Here is a 17157-nt window from a genome sequence, read left to right on the forward strand (position 1 = left end):
TATTGTGAAATTGTACTTGGACCTCAGTATTTCTCTTTTAAATAAAGAACAGTCATGGTGCTTTACAGCTATTATGTAATTTTCACACTGAATGTCTCAGTTAATCTTCCCCAATTCTGTGAAACAGCCGAGTCACCCAACATCCACTTTTTAGAGAGGTATCAATGAGGGATCTGAGACTCCTGGAGGTCAAGTTCTGAACACCACTTAGTTCAGACATGACAAAGACAAAATTCAAACCCAGTCCTCCCTTTCCAAATCCTGTGCTCTTCAACATCCCTGGCGCCTCAATGTGGGAAATGTCAATTTAGAAATCTAGGTGAGCAGAAGACTAGGAGTATCACAAATGTTTCATTTAGCATCTTCATTCTAAGGATGAAGAAATATAGCAAATTAAAAAAGATAAATCTGCTGAGCTGTGAAGTGCTGGGATGCCCATATATACAAAAATACGAGCACACAGCGACCGCTGAGAAAGTGAATCTTTAAAAGGTCAATAGACTTACTAAAAACCTTTCCCAGAGGGAAAATATCTGAATGTCTCAGAGCAGAAAATACAGAATTTGAGGTGGATGGAAAGAATAAGAGAGCTTGGTACTTCTCCAAGGTAGTGTCAAGGCTAGCTTAGAACCGAGACCTGTGATTTCGCCATCAGCCTTTCTAGATCATGGAAAGTTCTTTCCGCCATGACTGTTAACAGTCCACTCCCCGTTGCATCTCATGTGTAACTCCATAGCAACTTAAGTGCGAAGACTTAACTTCCAGAGTCTCTGAAAAACTGCAAAGTTTTATGAGAACCACCTGCATCGGTGAAAACCCACCCTAGACATATGAGAAGTGAGTTTCTGGGAGGTGGGGAGCCCCGATACCTGAATTTGTAGCAAGAAAATCCCACTCCAAGTTCCCTATAAACACTAGAGTTTGAGAACACTGCTCTATTAGACTGAAGTTTGAAAATAGAAACCGTATTCCCCATTCATTTCTTCTGAAGAAACTCTCTCTTTTTTTTGCCCTTTTGGTGATTACTTCTTAACTTCTCACTCTTAGATGCCTCTTCTGGGCTCATTCCAGGGTGACAGATGAAACACAGCCCCATACATCCACTATGAGGGAATCCTGAACTGGGAAAGAGGAGGTTGGGAAAGCTCACTTTGAATCTTATGTTGATGTGGTTCTGACACTTCCTGACCATTTCCCCAGACAACTATAAAATCTTGCCTTTTTTTCCCCTGAAAATATGAAAAGCTCACTACAGTCCTACCATACTCTCTGAGTTGAATGCTACAAGCCACACCAACCACAGTTCAGGCAGAATATTTCAAGAGCTAATCAGGATGTGATGAAACAAATCGATTAGATGTTGGAGATGTTTGGGTTCCAACCCAACTAGCTGTGTATTCTTGAGAGGAAAATTCAATTGTGGACCTAACTTCCCTCATTTAAAAATAAATAATTAAAGTGGATTTGTGTTTAGAGTTTTCAGATACACCATAAAAATATGTTTACCTTGGAGATCCTGGATGGCTCAGTCTATTAAGCATCTGACTCTTGATTTTGGCTCAGATCATGATCTCACAGTTTGTGAGTTCAAGCCCTGCCTAAGTTCTGCACTGACAATGGGGAGCCTGCTCAGGATTCTCTCTCTATTCTTCTCTCTCTACCCCTCCCCTGCTCACTCACTCTCTCTCTTTTTCAAAATAAATAAATAAACCTAAAAAACCATGCAAAAATAAATTTACATTAATAGTGCACACAGATATTGTAAATAGATTTCATGAGGTAACACCAAACTTTGTACAATAAACTGATACTTTCTAGTCTATTCTTTTCCATACTTTGAACAAATTTCATGAGAAATGAGTCGTGAATGTTTCAATGTTTGAAAACATTGTAATGCATGTTATATGACTTTTTGTCTAATGTTAAAGTAGAAAATGAATCAAGTACATTTGTCTATTCTTTCTTATACCTTTAAGTCCCCTCTGGTAGGATTATATTAATGCTTATGCAGTAGATACTAATATAATATAAAATTACAATTTAGGTTGGTAAAGTTAGCTAATCAACTACACTCTTTCAAAATTTAAATATTATGTATTTTAAATAAGCAAACATTTAAAACTTAGTCTCATAATCAGTTACTAAGAGATTCTCCAGAATTTCTACCCATAAACGTTTTACATGTTCGTTTTTTCTTTCAATTTCCCCAGGCACATCTGGACGCAGCCAGAAACAGGGATGAGGAAGGGAATCAAAGTAATAACCAGAAACTGATCCCCTTTTCCAAACACATATTTAGGGGCTGACATCATAGCCCCATGGCATGAAATACAGATGGAAAAGTAACTGGATTCAAGTCAGGAAATTTAACCTTTATCAGATAAAGACAGGAAAGACTTGAGCAGAGAAACTCACACCTGCTGTGAACTGGAAATCACTGAATATTGTCATTATTGCTCTGAAAATAACTTCTGCTAGAGTAATAAAATAGGACGAGGGCCAGTGATTAAGCTTCCGCTGATGCTTTTTCCTGATACTGTTTTCTTCTACAAAAAATAAGATGGCAACTGAAAAAGAAAGCATCCCAACACCTCCTATTTCCAGGTGGGCAGCCCCCTGGGACCCTGGCCACCTGCCTGGGACTCTAGCACAAGCCCCACATCAGCCTGGGGGGCCCGGTCCCTCTCTGAGCAGTCCTGCGGGGCCACCCTCAGCAATTCATGACAGCCAATCCCTGGCATCCTGCCCTATGGGAAACTGAGACAGGCTCTAAAATGGTAAGTTGAGTCTGCCATGTGGGTTCCTGGGTCCATCGTCTGATTGCTGTTTAGAATATCTGACTGTGTTATTCAGATGGATGAGTTCATCCAGCAAAAGGCGGGAACACAGTGGCCAGCCAGGCTTGGCAAAGGGCAGAAAGCAAACACTCCCCTATCTGTGATTTCAGTCCCATCCGGACCAAACAGAGGCCAAAGTATTGCTTATCACACAAGGAGGCAGGTCGAAGAGTCTTCCGAGTTGGCCATGTCAGGGTCCCTTTCTCTTTTTGTCAGGTCTCTTTTCGTGTATTATCTTTCTTTGTCTGTTTCTTTTTCTCTCCCGATTGCTTTTTATTCCTTTTTCTCAACTTTATTTTACTGGTATCTCATCTCTCCAAAAACTTTTTTTTTTAATTGAAGATTAGCTTCAATATCCTTCCTGCTGGATTACTTTGATTATCCTTGCTTCTTATGACACTCGCTGTTGCCTCAGAGGCTAGTGCGGTATTATCAGAGCTGCTTTAGACATTACAGACCTATATTTTACTTTGCGTAGCATTACAAAGAGTTCCATAATATTTTCAGGAGGCCCTGACGGCATCATATGTTATCTAAGACACGGTTAGTTTATTTAGGCAGCAAATTAAACTTGTGTTCACAGTTGATTAGGGCCAGGAGACATCGCAAAGATGATCAAATCCAAGCCCTTAATTTTAAAGATGAGAGAACTGTGGTCCCAGAGTTCAAGCAACTTGCTCCAAATCCTAATCTAATATTCAGTGTGGTTTGGGCCAAATATATGAGACAGATAAAATGACAGAAGTATGGAAAATTGTGTGCACACTGTAATTTCTTAAAAAGCCAATTTTGGTCATTGGATGTTAAACACCTGGACACAGTCCAGTGAATATATCAATTGTGTAAAGAACCAATTGTAATTGCTGGGAATTCAATTTCCCCTGCCCTTGAGCCGAATAATAAACTATCTCCGAGATATGATTCACTCACACTCAGGGTTCTAGAGAAATCTAAAGCCGCACTACCAAACCACAGAACTTGAACTACCAGAGAACAGCAGTTTTGCATGGAATACAGAATAGTGGCCAGCCACTCTGCAAAGAAATAACTGAGAAATTGGGAAGCGATTCTGAGTGCAAGGGTTTTTTTTTAATTCATTTGCTCATTCATTTATTTATTTACAAAAGGGGGGCTTTAAAAGATAAGTACCTAAAGATCTCTGGATGCAAGTCTATGTTACAGGGAGCGTATCCTGCAGAGGAAAAAGTTCCAGTACTTTCTGAAAAGAGTATCAGTGAATCACATCATGCTCCTGGGGCAGCCCAGAGGCTGTGGGATGCTTAAGAAGCTCAGTCACCATATGTGTATTCTAGAGCTACACTGGAGGGTGGCTTTGTCCAGTAAATATCTTTCTAAATATGATGCCAAAGGAAGACTGTCAAAGGGAACACATCCCATGTGGGAACATGAGCCTAATCAGACATGACGCCCTCATAAATTCCTTGGGCTTCTGGGGTTGGGGTAGCTCTGGTTTACAAACTACCTCAAAGACCCTGCTTGCAAATGGTGATTATTTCCTATGCTGCATTTGCAAAGAGCAAAGTTAGGATGAGAATTAAATAATAGGAAAATTTTAAAAAGATAAACACTAAAATAGTAAATGCTAAAAAGGTTCATTTTCATTAAGTCAAATTTAGAAATCGATTTGTGTTAAGAAATCTTCCATTTCTTGCCATAGGAAGACCACTTCATGGAGTAGTCTTTTATTCTTACCTGCTATTGTCCTTTCTCTGACTTCTTTTTATTCTAAATTTATTTTTTTATTATTTATTTGGAGAGAGAGAGAGAGAAAGAGGGAGAGAGAGAGAGAGAGGAGAACATGCACTTGTGTTGGGAAGGGGCAGATAGAGGCGGGGAGAGAGAGAATCCCAAGCAGGCCCCACTCTGTCAGCACAGAGCCCGATCTGGGACTGCATCCATGAACCCTGGGATCATGACCTGAGCTGAAATCAAGAGTCAGACACCCAATCAATTGAGCCACCCAGGCACCCCCCTCCGTCTAATTTCTTAAAATTAGTACCCAGTCTCTTAAATAATTTTCAATTTTGATAGATTTTTAGGCTTAAAAGTTGTAACAACTAGCTCCCAAATTCCTCTCACCTAGATTTACTATATGCTTGTATTTTGACCTCATTGCTTTATCTGTCTCTTTCTCACTTTTTATCTGAACCACTGAGAATAATCTAGAAACATGCAATGTGTTTACCTCTAAAAACATCAACGTATCATTCCTAAGAATTAAAACCTCCTCTTACAGGACACTGTACAATTATTATAATTAGAAAATTTAACATTAATCCAATACTCTGGTCTAATCATTAATTTTAAGAAGGAAGGCACTGGAGTCACTACACTCTTTTCTAAACGAGCTTTCATTGTGCGCCACAGGTTTGGGAAGAAAGTGTTCTCATAGTGCTATTTTGTAAGGGACTAACTTGAAACCAAGTAGACAAAGTTGTTTTGTTACCTGCTGATACATCAGTTGCTTCATAGTTTATTAAAAAGCCTTCATATGCAAGGTCAGAGTCAGCCACAAACACAAGCATTAACGAGTTGGTACTGCTGGTAAGAGAGGGCGGGATTGATTTTCCACAGTATCTGTTTGAAACCAAGAAGGACATAGGTTTAAAATTTTTTAGTGTACTTGAAATGATGTACCAACCGTTAGGACGTGTCAAAATAAAAATAGTATCCCCTATTAACCTTAAAATCCAAATATATTTTAGGCACAATACATTTACAAAGTTGCTGAAGATGACCCTAGTCATGATTACTTCCCTGGAATGGTTTTAAGTGTTATACCTAGCCGTGTGGCTTGTCATACATAAGAAGTTGAATGAAATGAGATAGTACAAGCTATACGAACTCACTGTATAGCATACAAATTAACTTCTTAATAAAAAGTGTAATAAACTTACCCAACAAAGGGAAACCATATACTATTAACTCACAGAGTACAGACTCTACAGTCTTTGAGCAGATGGCTCAACCTTGGTGCCTCCGTTTTCCCTTCTCTAAAATGGGGATCATGGTAACTACTTCATAGAATTGTTTTGAGAATTTCAAGTTAATGTACTATATATAAGAGGCTGAGAACAGTGCCTAGAATAATGGGGCCCATTGAGGTGGACTCTATAATCTTTAAATGGCTGGCCTACGTAGAGGTAAAACTTTAATTACTGAGCCATGTTGAATTTTTGCCTAATAGAACCAATGTGACTCAGAAAAAACTATTTTAATAACTGAAAATAGAGAGTAATGCTCAAATTAATGCTAAACAGTATACCAAAGCTTACTCCTAGAGAAACACCTATGAGAAGGAGTGATTAGACAATAGAAATATCAAATTAAAGCAAATTAACCAAATGGAATGACAGGGGGAAAATATATAGAAACCAATTTAAGAGGAAGTGTTGAATATGGGAAATAGCGGAGTTAATTTCTGAAGGAGGAAAAGAAAAACTTGATATATAATACCATTGCATTGTTAAAAAGATTTGATATTTGATCAAAATAAAGGAAGGTGATTTAAAAATTTAAATGTCTCTTCAAATACACATGTTTTCCAAATTTGGGCAAGATTATTACAGCTGTATCACTGTATTGTACACCTGAAACTAATATGTGTGTCACTAACTGAAATTTAAATAAAAACTTAATCAAAAAATAAACCTCAAAAACACATATAGGAATATATTAATGTCCAGTACAAAAAAACACAAAACTGAAAATACCTGGCATCCTATCAAATATTACCAGACATGAAAAGGAAGAAAGTAGAACACATAATGAGAAGAAAATTTGATTAATCAGAACACAGCAAGAAGTGACACTGATGACTCAATTAATGGACAAAAACATTAAAATGGTTATAACTGTATCCCAAAGATATAAAAAGCTAGAGGAAAACATTACTGCACAAAGTAGACATGGAAGAAACAAAAGATGGCCCAAATTGAACTTCTAGAATGACAACTACTCTGTCTAAGATGAAAAATACGTTTAGAAGGATGAATAGCAGAATAGACACTGCAGAAGAAAAGATTAGTGCACCCAAATATACAGCAATAAAAGCTTTCTAAAATGAAACACCCAGAGAACAAAAATTGAAAATCAAATGAACAGAGTTCATGACTGAGTGGTGGGACAATATCAAAGGACCTCAAATAACTATACCCAGAGTCTCCACAGGGGAGAAGAATATTCAAAACCTAATGGCCTAAAAAATTTTCTATTTGATAAAACTAATGTATTTCAAGAAAAAGTATTTCAAGAACTAATAGCCACAAAGCTTTCTAATTTGATAGAACTATAATCCCTTAGATCCAAGAAGCTCAACAACAAAAAATTATGCTAAGAAAATCCAGACACTCCCCCCCAAATACATACAATATAATTCCATCTTTTACAACTCCAGAATATTCAAACTAATCTACAGTAATAGAAATGGCAGTGGTTTCCCAAGCTGGGAATGAAAGACGGAAGTGAGGAATTGTAATAGGCAGAAACTTATAGGAGTGATGGATGTGTACATTATCTTGATTTTGGTAATGTTTTCATGGGTGTACACATGGGTCAAAACTTAATGTTGAAAACTAAGGCTACAGAGTAGTAAGTAGAGATGTAGAAATGGTCATTAAGCAGTGTGTTGATCTCATCTGGTTTTTATAACACAACATGTCACATTTTGACATCTTTCAACACGATAGGATAGCAAGAGAGCAGGAAAATTTTAAGTTAAAAAAAGAAACACACACAATATTCTCACCTCCCAAGAAATGTCCCAGAACCAGTGTCATAAACCTCCAAGTAGTCATTTGTGCAGTTGTAATGAAACTCCAGATGAAATCTCTGGAATACCAAATGAATCAGGTAGCCAGGTTGGACTAATATATGCCAAGTACAGTTGATACCATGAGGGTAGATATTTGGGTGGCCAGGACTTTGAATGATTCCTGTTGATTCTGTAAGAATTTTTCCACATGCTGTTGAAATAAAAATAAAAATCATTGTTAGAATAAGTAACCAACACAATACCTGAAATTCAAATTAAAATAATTTGATCATAAGCTCTTAAAAGCTGAAAAAGAAAATGTTCCCCAAATGCTACTTAAGTGGACCTAGTTTCTCTCTTATTAATAGAAATCAATTAACTATTAATATGTACTGATGAGGAAATATATTTTTCTTTGGATTTGAATGTATGATAAATTTTTTGCAGTGTAGATAACTATACTTCTATAGTGTAAATTTTCTGTAATAATTTATTTACACTGTTTACTTTTTCTGCCAAGAGGCAAAGCAGGAGAAAAGTATCTTACCTAATTCTGTAGTACTGAATTTAGCCATGAAACCATGATTTTCAGTAGAAGAACTTTTCACAAATATGACATAAAGAAAATTGTACACAGATGTTATGATTGAAGGTATGTCTGTGCCACAGTATTTTTTATTTTCAGGAGAACCCAAAATGGAACTGCTACCAATCTAGTAAAAACAATAAAAGATATATTCAAATTCATTTTGTTAGATAGTATTTTGGAAAATTGCTTTGAAAATAATGTTTTCTGAAATATTTTTATTAATGTAGTAAAAATAAAACTTAGCCACCCCCAAAGAAACTCTATACCCATTAGCAGTCATCCCCCATTTCCCTTAAACCCCAGGCTCAGATTGTGTGACTATCTTCTTGCACTTAATCTGTTCTCAAAATTCATCCATGTCTTCATTCCTTTTTAATGCCATCTAATACTCCATTGTATGGTTATATCACATTTTATTAATCTACTCATTATTTGATGGAAATGTATTTTTTTCTACTTTTGGTCTACCAAGAATGATGAGTATAGTCATTTATGTACAAATTTTTGTGTGGAAAAATATTCATTTCCTTTGGATATACATGTAGAAGTGGAATTTCTGGATCAAATGATAATTTCTGGATCATATATTTAATTTTTTGTGGAACTTGCAATTGTTTTCCAAAGTGACTATGCCATTTTATATGCTCATTACCACTGTATAAGTGTAAAAGTTTCCACTTTCTCTATCTCCTTGTCAACACTTATTATTTTATGACTTCTTGATTATAGCCATCCTAGTGCTTGTGAAGCAGCATCTCCTTATGGTTTGACTTGTATTCCCCTGAAGATTAGTGATATTGAGCATCGTTTCATATGCTTATTGGGTATTTGTATATCTTCTTTGGAGAAACATATAATGAAATTTCTTGGTCCACTTTAAAAATCAGATCGCTTTTAATTTTGATGAAGTCAAATTTTTCAATTGTTTCTTTTGTTGTGCTCTTTGGTGTCATATCTAAGAAAGTTTGGCCTAATCTTGGTCACAAATACTTACTCTGATGTTTTCTTCTAAAAGTATCATTGTTTTATCTCCCACATTTAGGTTTATGATCCATTTTTAATTAACATCTGTGTATGGTGTAATACCTTCATAATTTTGCATGTGAATATTCAGCACCTTTTGTTGAAAACACTATTTTTTCTCACTAAAATGACATGGCACCCCTTTCAAGAACCAGCTGCCCACAAAGGTATGGATTTATTTCTATACTTTCAATTCTATTCCATTGCTCTATATCTTAATCCTTATTCAAATAATATACTCTATATATTACCATAGCTTTGCTCTAGGTTTTGAAATTGGTTACGTATGAGTCTTCCAACTTGGTTCTTCTTTTCCAAAATTGCTTTCTGGCATTTCCATATGAATTTTACAATCAGCTGGTGAATTTCTGCAGAATGTGTCAGCTGGGATTTTGATAGGAATTAAATGGAATCTTCAGATACATTTGTGGAGTATTCGACACCATCAAGCCTTCTAATCCATGAACATGGGATGTCTTTCCACCTACTCAGGTCTTTAATTTCCCTCAACAATGCTTTGAGATTACAAGTTTTACATGTCTTTTTTAAAGACATATTTCTCAATGTTTATTCTTTTTTATGCTATTGTAAATGGCATTGTCTGCTTGGTTTCATTTTCAAATTGTTCACGGATAGTGTATAAAAAACAAATGATTTTCATATTTTGATCTTGTATCGTGCAACTTGCTGAATATGTTTGTGTGTATGGATTTCTTCTAATAGTTTGTGTGTATGTATGTGTGGATGCCTTTTGATTTTCTATACACAAGATCATGTTACCTGCGAAGAGAGAGAGTTTTACTCCTTGCTTTTCATTCTGAATGCATTTCCCCCTTTTTTTGCTTCATTGCCCTAGCTAAAAGTTCTGGTATAATGTTGAATAGAGGTGGTAAGAACAGACATGTTTGCCTTTTTACTGACAATAAGGGAAAAGGATTTAGTATTTTATCATTAAATATGTTGCTAGCTATGGGCTTTTTATAGATGCCTGTTTGGGGATTAAGGAAATTCCCTTCTATTCCTAGTCTGTTGAATGTTTTTATCATGAAAAGATGTTGGATTTTGTCAAATGCTTTTTCTGCATCTACTGAGGCATTCGTGTTGGGAATTATTCCTTTATTTTATTTTACATTGCTGATTTTTGCATGTATACCAACCTTGCATTCCTGGGATAAATCCCACTTGGTCATGGTGTATATTCCTTTTTATATACTGCTGAATTCAGTTAGCTAGTATTTTTTTTTAGAATATTTGCACTTATATTTATAAGAGATATTGGTCTGTACAAACTAGTTTGGTTTCATAGAGCTGCTCTGAGGATAACAAGACATACTATTTTTAATAATATTCCACCAAAGACAAATATTCAAAGATATTTTACTCTTACCTCAATATAATCTGTATCACAGTGGGCAGAACTTCCAATTTCAAAGGCAGTGAAGTTAAGAATAACTACTTGGCTTTGGGGTTGGTGGATGGTCCACCTGCAGGTCCTTTCTCTTGGATACACATTAGGATAAAAAGGTGAGCGAATGACCCCTTCTCCGGTTAATTCTCCTCCACAAGCTGTAAATACAAAAATGATAGTAGTGTTTGTTCAGATGAATGATTTTTGCCTTCATTTTTATTGCATAGTTTAGTCCTGAATAGAAATATAAAGGAATGTAATATTATGATTGGAGTTTTTTCCTTGCCACTAAAGGACATAAAAATGACTACATTATTTCAAGAAATTAAGACATTACAATAAGACAAATTAGGGACTTAAAAATCGAGGCATACGTTTTCTTACCGACTTGATAAACAGCTCTGAAACTAGCTTTGACAACCGAAACATCTATTTTAAGCCTGATCCAGATACGATTACTAATGGATTTAATCTGAGAGACCGTTGCATTGCCACAGACTTTTCCAAGTAAGGTGTCATCATCTCGAACCTAAGCAGAAAAATAAAATAGATCTGTAACCCTCATCCACAAAATTACCTTGGCAATGGGAGATTACTTGCAGGTGAGAAGATGGCAGACTCAAAAAGCTATCATCTAATTTGGGTTACTTATTTAGATTATCTTTGAAAGTAATCAACAGGCCATTTTTTAGCACCATGCAATAACATTAAATGCTGATAAAATCTTAAACCAAAAACATATCCAAAAGCATATGAATATTTAAAATGTTCTCCTAGTAATTTCTATAATGTCAATACACAGATAAATGTACAATATCTGATTATTTCAAAAAAGACAAAACGGGAGAACACGATATACCAAAATATGGAACTGTCAGCCAAACGTGTAATTAAAGGAAGTCATAGACTAATCTGCTTTTATTAATGAAAGCAAGAGACAGAAAAGTAGATTACAAAAAGAAGATTACAGGAGTCAACTTAAAAAACTGGAAACAGGTATTAAAATGAGGTAAAAGTGAAACCTAATAAAATAAAATACAAAAGAAAGTTGAATTTGAGAATACGTTCAAGAACTATATTTGGGGGGTAGTTTGGGAGGATGGGGATATTTGAGACATATCTTTGTCAATAAAGATAAAAGAAAATAAAGAAAAAATAAAAAAAGACACAAATACACAAACCCAAAATGAGAAAGATGATACAAACACACAAATATTGATAACATTAATTTCCTATGAATAATAATTCTTTGTGTAACTCTATGTTAAGACAGCTGGACGTTTGAAATAATTATTTCCAGAAATAATAGAAATTACTATAATTATCGTGAGGAAAAGGAAAATAAAATCAGATTGGACAATAAACCATGGATTAAATTGAAAACATTATCAAATTACTACTCATCCCCCCCCCAAAAAAAACTCCCAAGAAATGCTCTATCTTGTCAATTATTTCATACTTTTAAGGAGCAGATAATTGTCACATATAGTTTCTTCTAAGGTACCCTCAAACATGGGACAATTTCCATCTAATTGTTCTCAGAACCATCTTACCAAATTTCAACAGATAATAATATAAATAAAACTATGCATGGATCTCACCTATTTATATAGATACAAAAATCTTAAACACAATTCTAGAAAAGCAAATTTTCTTCATCATGAAGCTTATAAAGTAATCAAATATGAAAATCTGAGTAAAGCAATGATTATTGAAATTACAAATTATAAATTAAACTCATCAAGGAATCCAGTAAAATATACCATATATTTCCATAGGTGTAAAAAAAAAATTGTCACAGGTGGTTTAGTCAGTTGAGCAACCGGCTTCAGCTCAGGTCATGACCTCGCAGTTTGCGGGTTCTGGCCCCGCGTCAGGCTCTGTGCTGACAGCTTGCACAGAGCCTGGAGCTTCGGATCCTGTGTCTCCCTCTCTCTCTGCCCCTCCCCCGTTCATGTTCCGTCTCTCTCTCTCTGTCTCTCAATAATAAATAAATGTAAAAAAAATTTTTTTAATTGTCAGTATTCCTGTTTATTAAAAGCAAAACTCTTAGAAAGTTAGGAGCAAAAGAAAATGTCCTTCATGCAATGAAGACCACCTGTTTTTCAATCAACAGTCAGTGTCTTTTATTGACCATGAGCACAGTCTACTGTGTCATCCAGACCCAGCCAAAGCCTGGGCACTCTAGGGCAAGCGACTAAATCTAAGCCCAACTCTCGGGGTTTTTGAAGCAAATAAATGAAATACTAGCATGAATTCCTTAGCAAAATGCCCAGTAATAAAAAATGTGAACCAAAGAATGGCTATTGCTATCCTTGACATTTTAAAAGGTTTCTCACAAAATCAGGAATTATTTTATGAATATAGGTACCAGTTCTGTTATATAGAATTCTTTTGAGAGATCTAGCCATCCAGATATTAGTCCGTCCCCTCAACTGACATTATCAAGGCATCAATAAGTGGCCAGGCCCCGTGCAGGTGGCGGTGCTGTGAAGGACAGCCAACACTCCCAAAGATTCTACAATAAGCGAGCACGTTTTTCTAGGAAGGTGCCATGTTTGGGAAAGTACGGGTGCCAGGGAAAACTAGACCTTTGAGAAATCTGTGAAGGCATTTTTTTTGTTTTTGTTTTCATTAATCAACACAGTAGTGGTAAGGCGCTTTTGGCATTTAGTGGCTGGGGACCACAGACACTAAACGCCCTGAAATGTGAGAGACAATCACACCCAAACATCCTCCTACTTCCTGTGTGACATTCACGTAGTGGCAGTTCTGTTACTAAGTATAAAGCCTGGCTCTATTTTATATACTAAACCCAAAATATTTTTGCCTAATTTTATCACACACTGAATTTTCCAAGATTATAAGTTTTGGAGTTGTTTTTTTTTTTTCCCTAGAAATCTGACAAGAGTTGGTAATCATTTCAGAAAATCTGCCACCAACCTCCACGGCCACATCAGTCTGGGTTTGTACGATGACATTCACAGTGATTCAAAGAGAATATTTAAGGCTTCATTTTGCCTTGTACAGTGTGCCCAGGCTTTTAATTTAATGAAATAAATATATATATATTATATATGATTTCTCCTAAATCTTATACTTCCAATTTAATTTTTTATATAATATGTGTATTGAGGTTATATCATCTATGAATTTCATTTCAGAATAGAGAAACAGATCATGTTAAAAGGCCTTTAAAGGAAACTGACTTTCCTCCAAAACCCTGAACTCAGACAGGGCATTATGGAATATTTGTCAGTGGAAATCACCTTTAAATTGAGATTTGAAGGATAATCCAGGCTGAGAAAAACGGGCAATAAAGGGAAGATTTTAAAAGTAGGGGGGCACCTGGGTGGCTCAGTTGGTTGAGCTTCCAACTTTGGCTCAGGTCATGATCTCACACTCGTGGGTTCAAGTCCTGCATCAGGCTCTGTGCTGACAGCTCAGAGCCTGGAGCCTGCTTTGAATCCTGTGTCTCCTTCTCTCTCTGCCTCTCCTTAACTCACACTCTGTCTCTCTCTCTCTCTCTCTCTCTCTCTCTCTCAAAAATAAACACAATAAAAATTTTTTTAAGTCTGACACTCAAAGCTGGAGAGTATATGATTGTTCCCATCCCTAACTGGTGGAAGCATCTATAAATTTCTGGAAAATAATTTGACAGTAGGCATCAGGAGTCTTCAAAATGTTCATTTGGGACCCAGTAACTTCACTAACACTATCATAAGGAAATCATCCGAGATACAGGCAAAGACGCACAAGGCTTCCCCTCAAAGTTGCTCTGTAATTACAAATATTGAAAATATTCCAAGTGTCTAATAATAGGAAGGTGATGAAACAAATTATGGAACAGCCATACGATAGAATCTTACACAGATGTTAAAAATCACATCCCTTGCCACTGACTCATACCAAACCAGACTGCTTCTATGAGCTGTAATGCGAATTTTGCATATCGTCTCACAGTAATGCTAAATATCTCTCTAACCACACAGACCTCTGAGGGAGGAGAAAATGTCTGTCGTGCCTTCGCATCGAACCCAGACCTCTGCAAACAGGCATTTGACGGATGCTTGTGGATTCATTAATTTTGAGGCGGGGTATGAGGGTTCAATTTTTGTTGGAGACACAAACACACTCGTTCTTGGAAACCGAGAAGCAAGAAACAGAGGAAGAAATCATGCTCCGCTCTGAGCCTCCGGGAAGCCCTACTTCAATGTGAAGACTGAAGTCTCTCTTTTGCATTTGCCCGTGAGAAGATGACAAGAAGGAAGAAAAATGGCCAAATAGCGTCAGAGCAAGCTGAAGGGGGCCATTCCCCTGAGGCCTCGCTAATGAAATTCAAGGATTTTTAGCAAGGAGAAAGGCAGCTGCAGTCCAAATGTTTTAAGAGGAACTTATAGTGCTCTGGGGCCCTAAGCCTGGAAGGTACAATTGATTTTGGCTGCATTTCCCTCTCTCTGTGGAAATGAAACCTTATTAATTCTGAATGCCTGTATTCTCTCTAGATCCTGCACATGACAATACGTTAACCACAAATCCTTTGAAAGAGACAAATAAAGTTCATCAAATGTTCTAAAGTGATTCCCAATATTGCTGCAGCCCATTCTGTGTTCACTATTACAGGACTGGTGAATTTGTACCACCATCACCCACAAAAAAAACCCTCCTTTCTTTGTGCTTCTGCACCAGAATAGACTGTATTCTTTTCCCTAAATATTTATATTCCTCCCTGTAAGGGGATCAAACATCTATGCTCATTGCCGTGTGACTTACAGTGCCTTCCCCCGGAAAATTAATACTTCTTCTTTCCATTGATTAGGCTTAGCTTTGGGTTTGCTTTGCCCAACAAAACGTGAGCACAAGTAATATGCCATCTATCTCCAAGCAGAAGATCTGAGAGTCACTGCAGGATTCAACCATCCTTTGCTTTCCTTTCTTTTTCTCTCTTTTTTTTAAAAATGTTTATTTATTTTGAGAGAGAGTGTGTGCACACCTGAGAGGGAAGGGGCAGAGAGAGAGAATCTCAAGCAGGCTCTGCACTGTTGGGGCTCGAACTCATGAACTGTGAGATCATAACCTAAGCCGAAATCAAGAATCGGAAGCTTAACTGACTGAGCCACTCAGGTGCCCCTATTACTTTCCTTTCTTAAGGGATCAAGAGCCTGGGTTCCACAGACAAATGGGAGGCGGGGGGGAAAGAACTGCCACTGACCCCAAACCAACATGTTTATGTCTGCAAACAATAAATGTATGCTGTTATAAGTCACTGAAATTTTTGTTCTTGTTTTTGATTTGTTGTATTCCTATAGACTATTTGTTGATGCAGTATAACCTACAGGAAGATGGCATGTATTTAAACTTGGATTATATTGGGGCGCCCAGGTGGCTCACTCCTTTAAGTGTCTGACTTCGGCTCAGGTCATGATCTCATGGTTCATGAGTTCAAGCCCTGCTTCGGGCTCTGCTCTGGTGGTGCAGAGCGTGCTTGGAATTCTCTCCTTCTCTAGCTCTACCCCTCCCCTGCTTGTGCGCTCTCTCTCTCTCTCTCTCTCTCTCTCTCTCTCAAAATAAATATATAAACTTAAAAGAAAAACTAGTTTGTATTAATGAGAGGTTTTGTTTTTTTTTTTTTTTAACAAGTCAGGCGTAGCCCTGAGACATCACATCAAATTCATTCTTTCCAGTGGATCCCATTTGTAAAGAAATGTCTGGCGCCAATTCACAGTTCCAGGGTTCTGTGGAGCTGGCCCAGGTTTCTCTTTGATTGCCTTAGTTATCTGGCTCCTACGGACTGTTTCTGGCCCAGAGACACGTCTATAATCCGTGATCCACGATCTCTAGCCTATGAAACAGCCCAAATGGCTTCCGATTTTTGCATTCATCAGATCGAACTAGTTCTTGAAGAGAAACTACTCGTTAAAACAATAACACCACAAACAGAGTTCTTATAAAGGAACGATTTCCTGGAGAGAAAGCTAAAATAAACTGGGCCAAAGAACACAGCTCACATGAAATTGAAGTGTGAGCCTTGGAGCCGAGTCAGCAGTAAGCTTTCACATCTGCGGTGGGTCAGGTCCCAAAGCCACATTGTAATGCAGATGCTCAACTTCTCTGTATGTGCTATGTCCCCAGAGTTGTTTTTATATGACAATTCCAAAAATCTATTTAATGTATTAAATAGATTTAATTCAAAGCAACCAAATACGTGGGCACACAGGCTGGGTCTAAGAGCTGCACACGGAACCCTTGCTGCAGCAGTGCTTGAACAGGCGGCTCCTTGTGTGAGGAGCGTCAGGGTGAAACGCCCCTTCGCTGCACAGACTGGACCCTGCAGCCTAGTCTTGGGTTGATTTGGGAGCATAGGAGGGGGATGTGGCCCCACTCCAAATGAGACAATAAAAAGGTGGGGAAAAATAAATGAGAGAAGCCACGCAGGGATTAAAACTCCAGACCCGAAAAACAAATAACCCAGTGAAGAAATGGGCAGAAGACATGAACAGACACTTCTCCAAAGAGGACATCCAGA

General features: G+C 37.2%; 1 protein-coding gene across 1 annotated transcript in view; it reads right to left on the reverse strand.

Moving 5' to 3' along the window:
• The window catches only part of CUBN (cubilin), a 270536-nt gene that overhangs the window by 205043 nt on the left and 48336 nt on the right, over nt 1-17157 (reverse strand). Inside the window, exons 17-21 of the mRNA XM_029955578.1 lie at nt 11016-11160; nt 10611-10789; nt 8159-8324; nt 7606-7822; nt 5305-5435 (exon numbers count right to left, since the gene is read on the reverse strand). Coding sequence (XP_029811438.1) covers nt 5305-5435; nt 7606-7822; nt 8159-8324; nt 10611-10789; nt 11016-11160 — 838 coding nt within the window. The remainder of the gene's footprint in view (nt 1-5304; nt 5436-7605; nt 7823-8158; nt 8325-10610; nt 10790-11015; nt 11161-17157) is intronic.

This window comes from Suricata suricatta, chromosome 10 (genome assembly GCF_006229205.1).
Source record: "Suricata suricatta isolate VVHF042 chromosome 10, meerkat_22Aug2017_6uvM2_HiC, whole genome shotgun sequence".
In the NCBI taxonomy this organism is placed as follows: Eukaryota; Metazoa; Chordata; class Mammalia; order Carnivora; family Herpestidae; genus Suricata; species Suricata suricatta.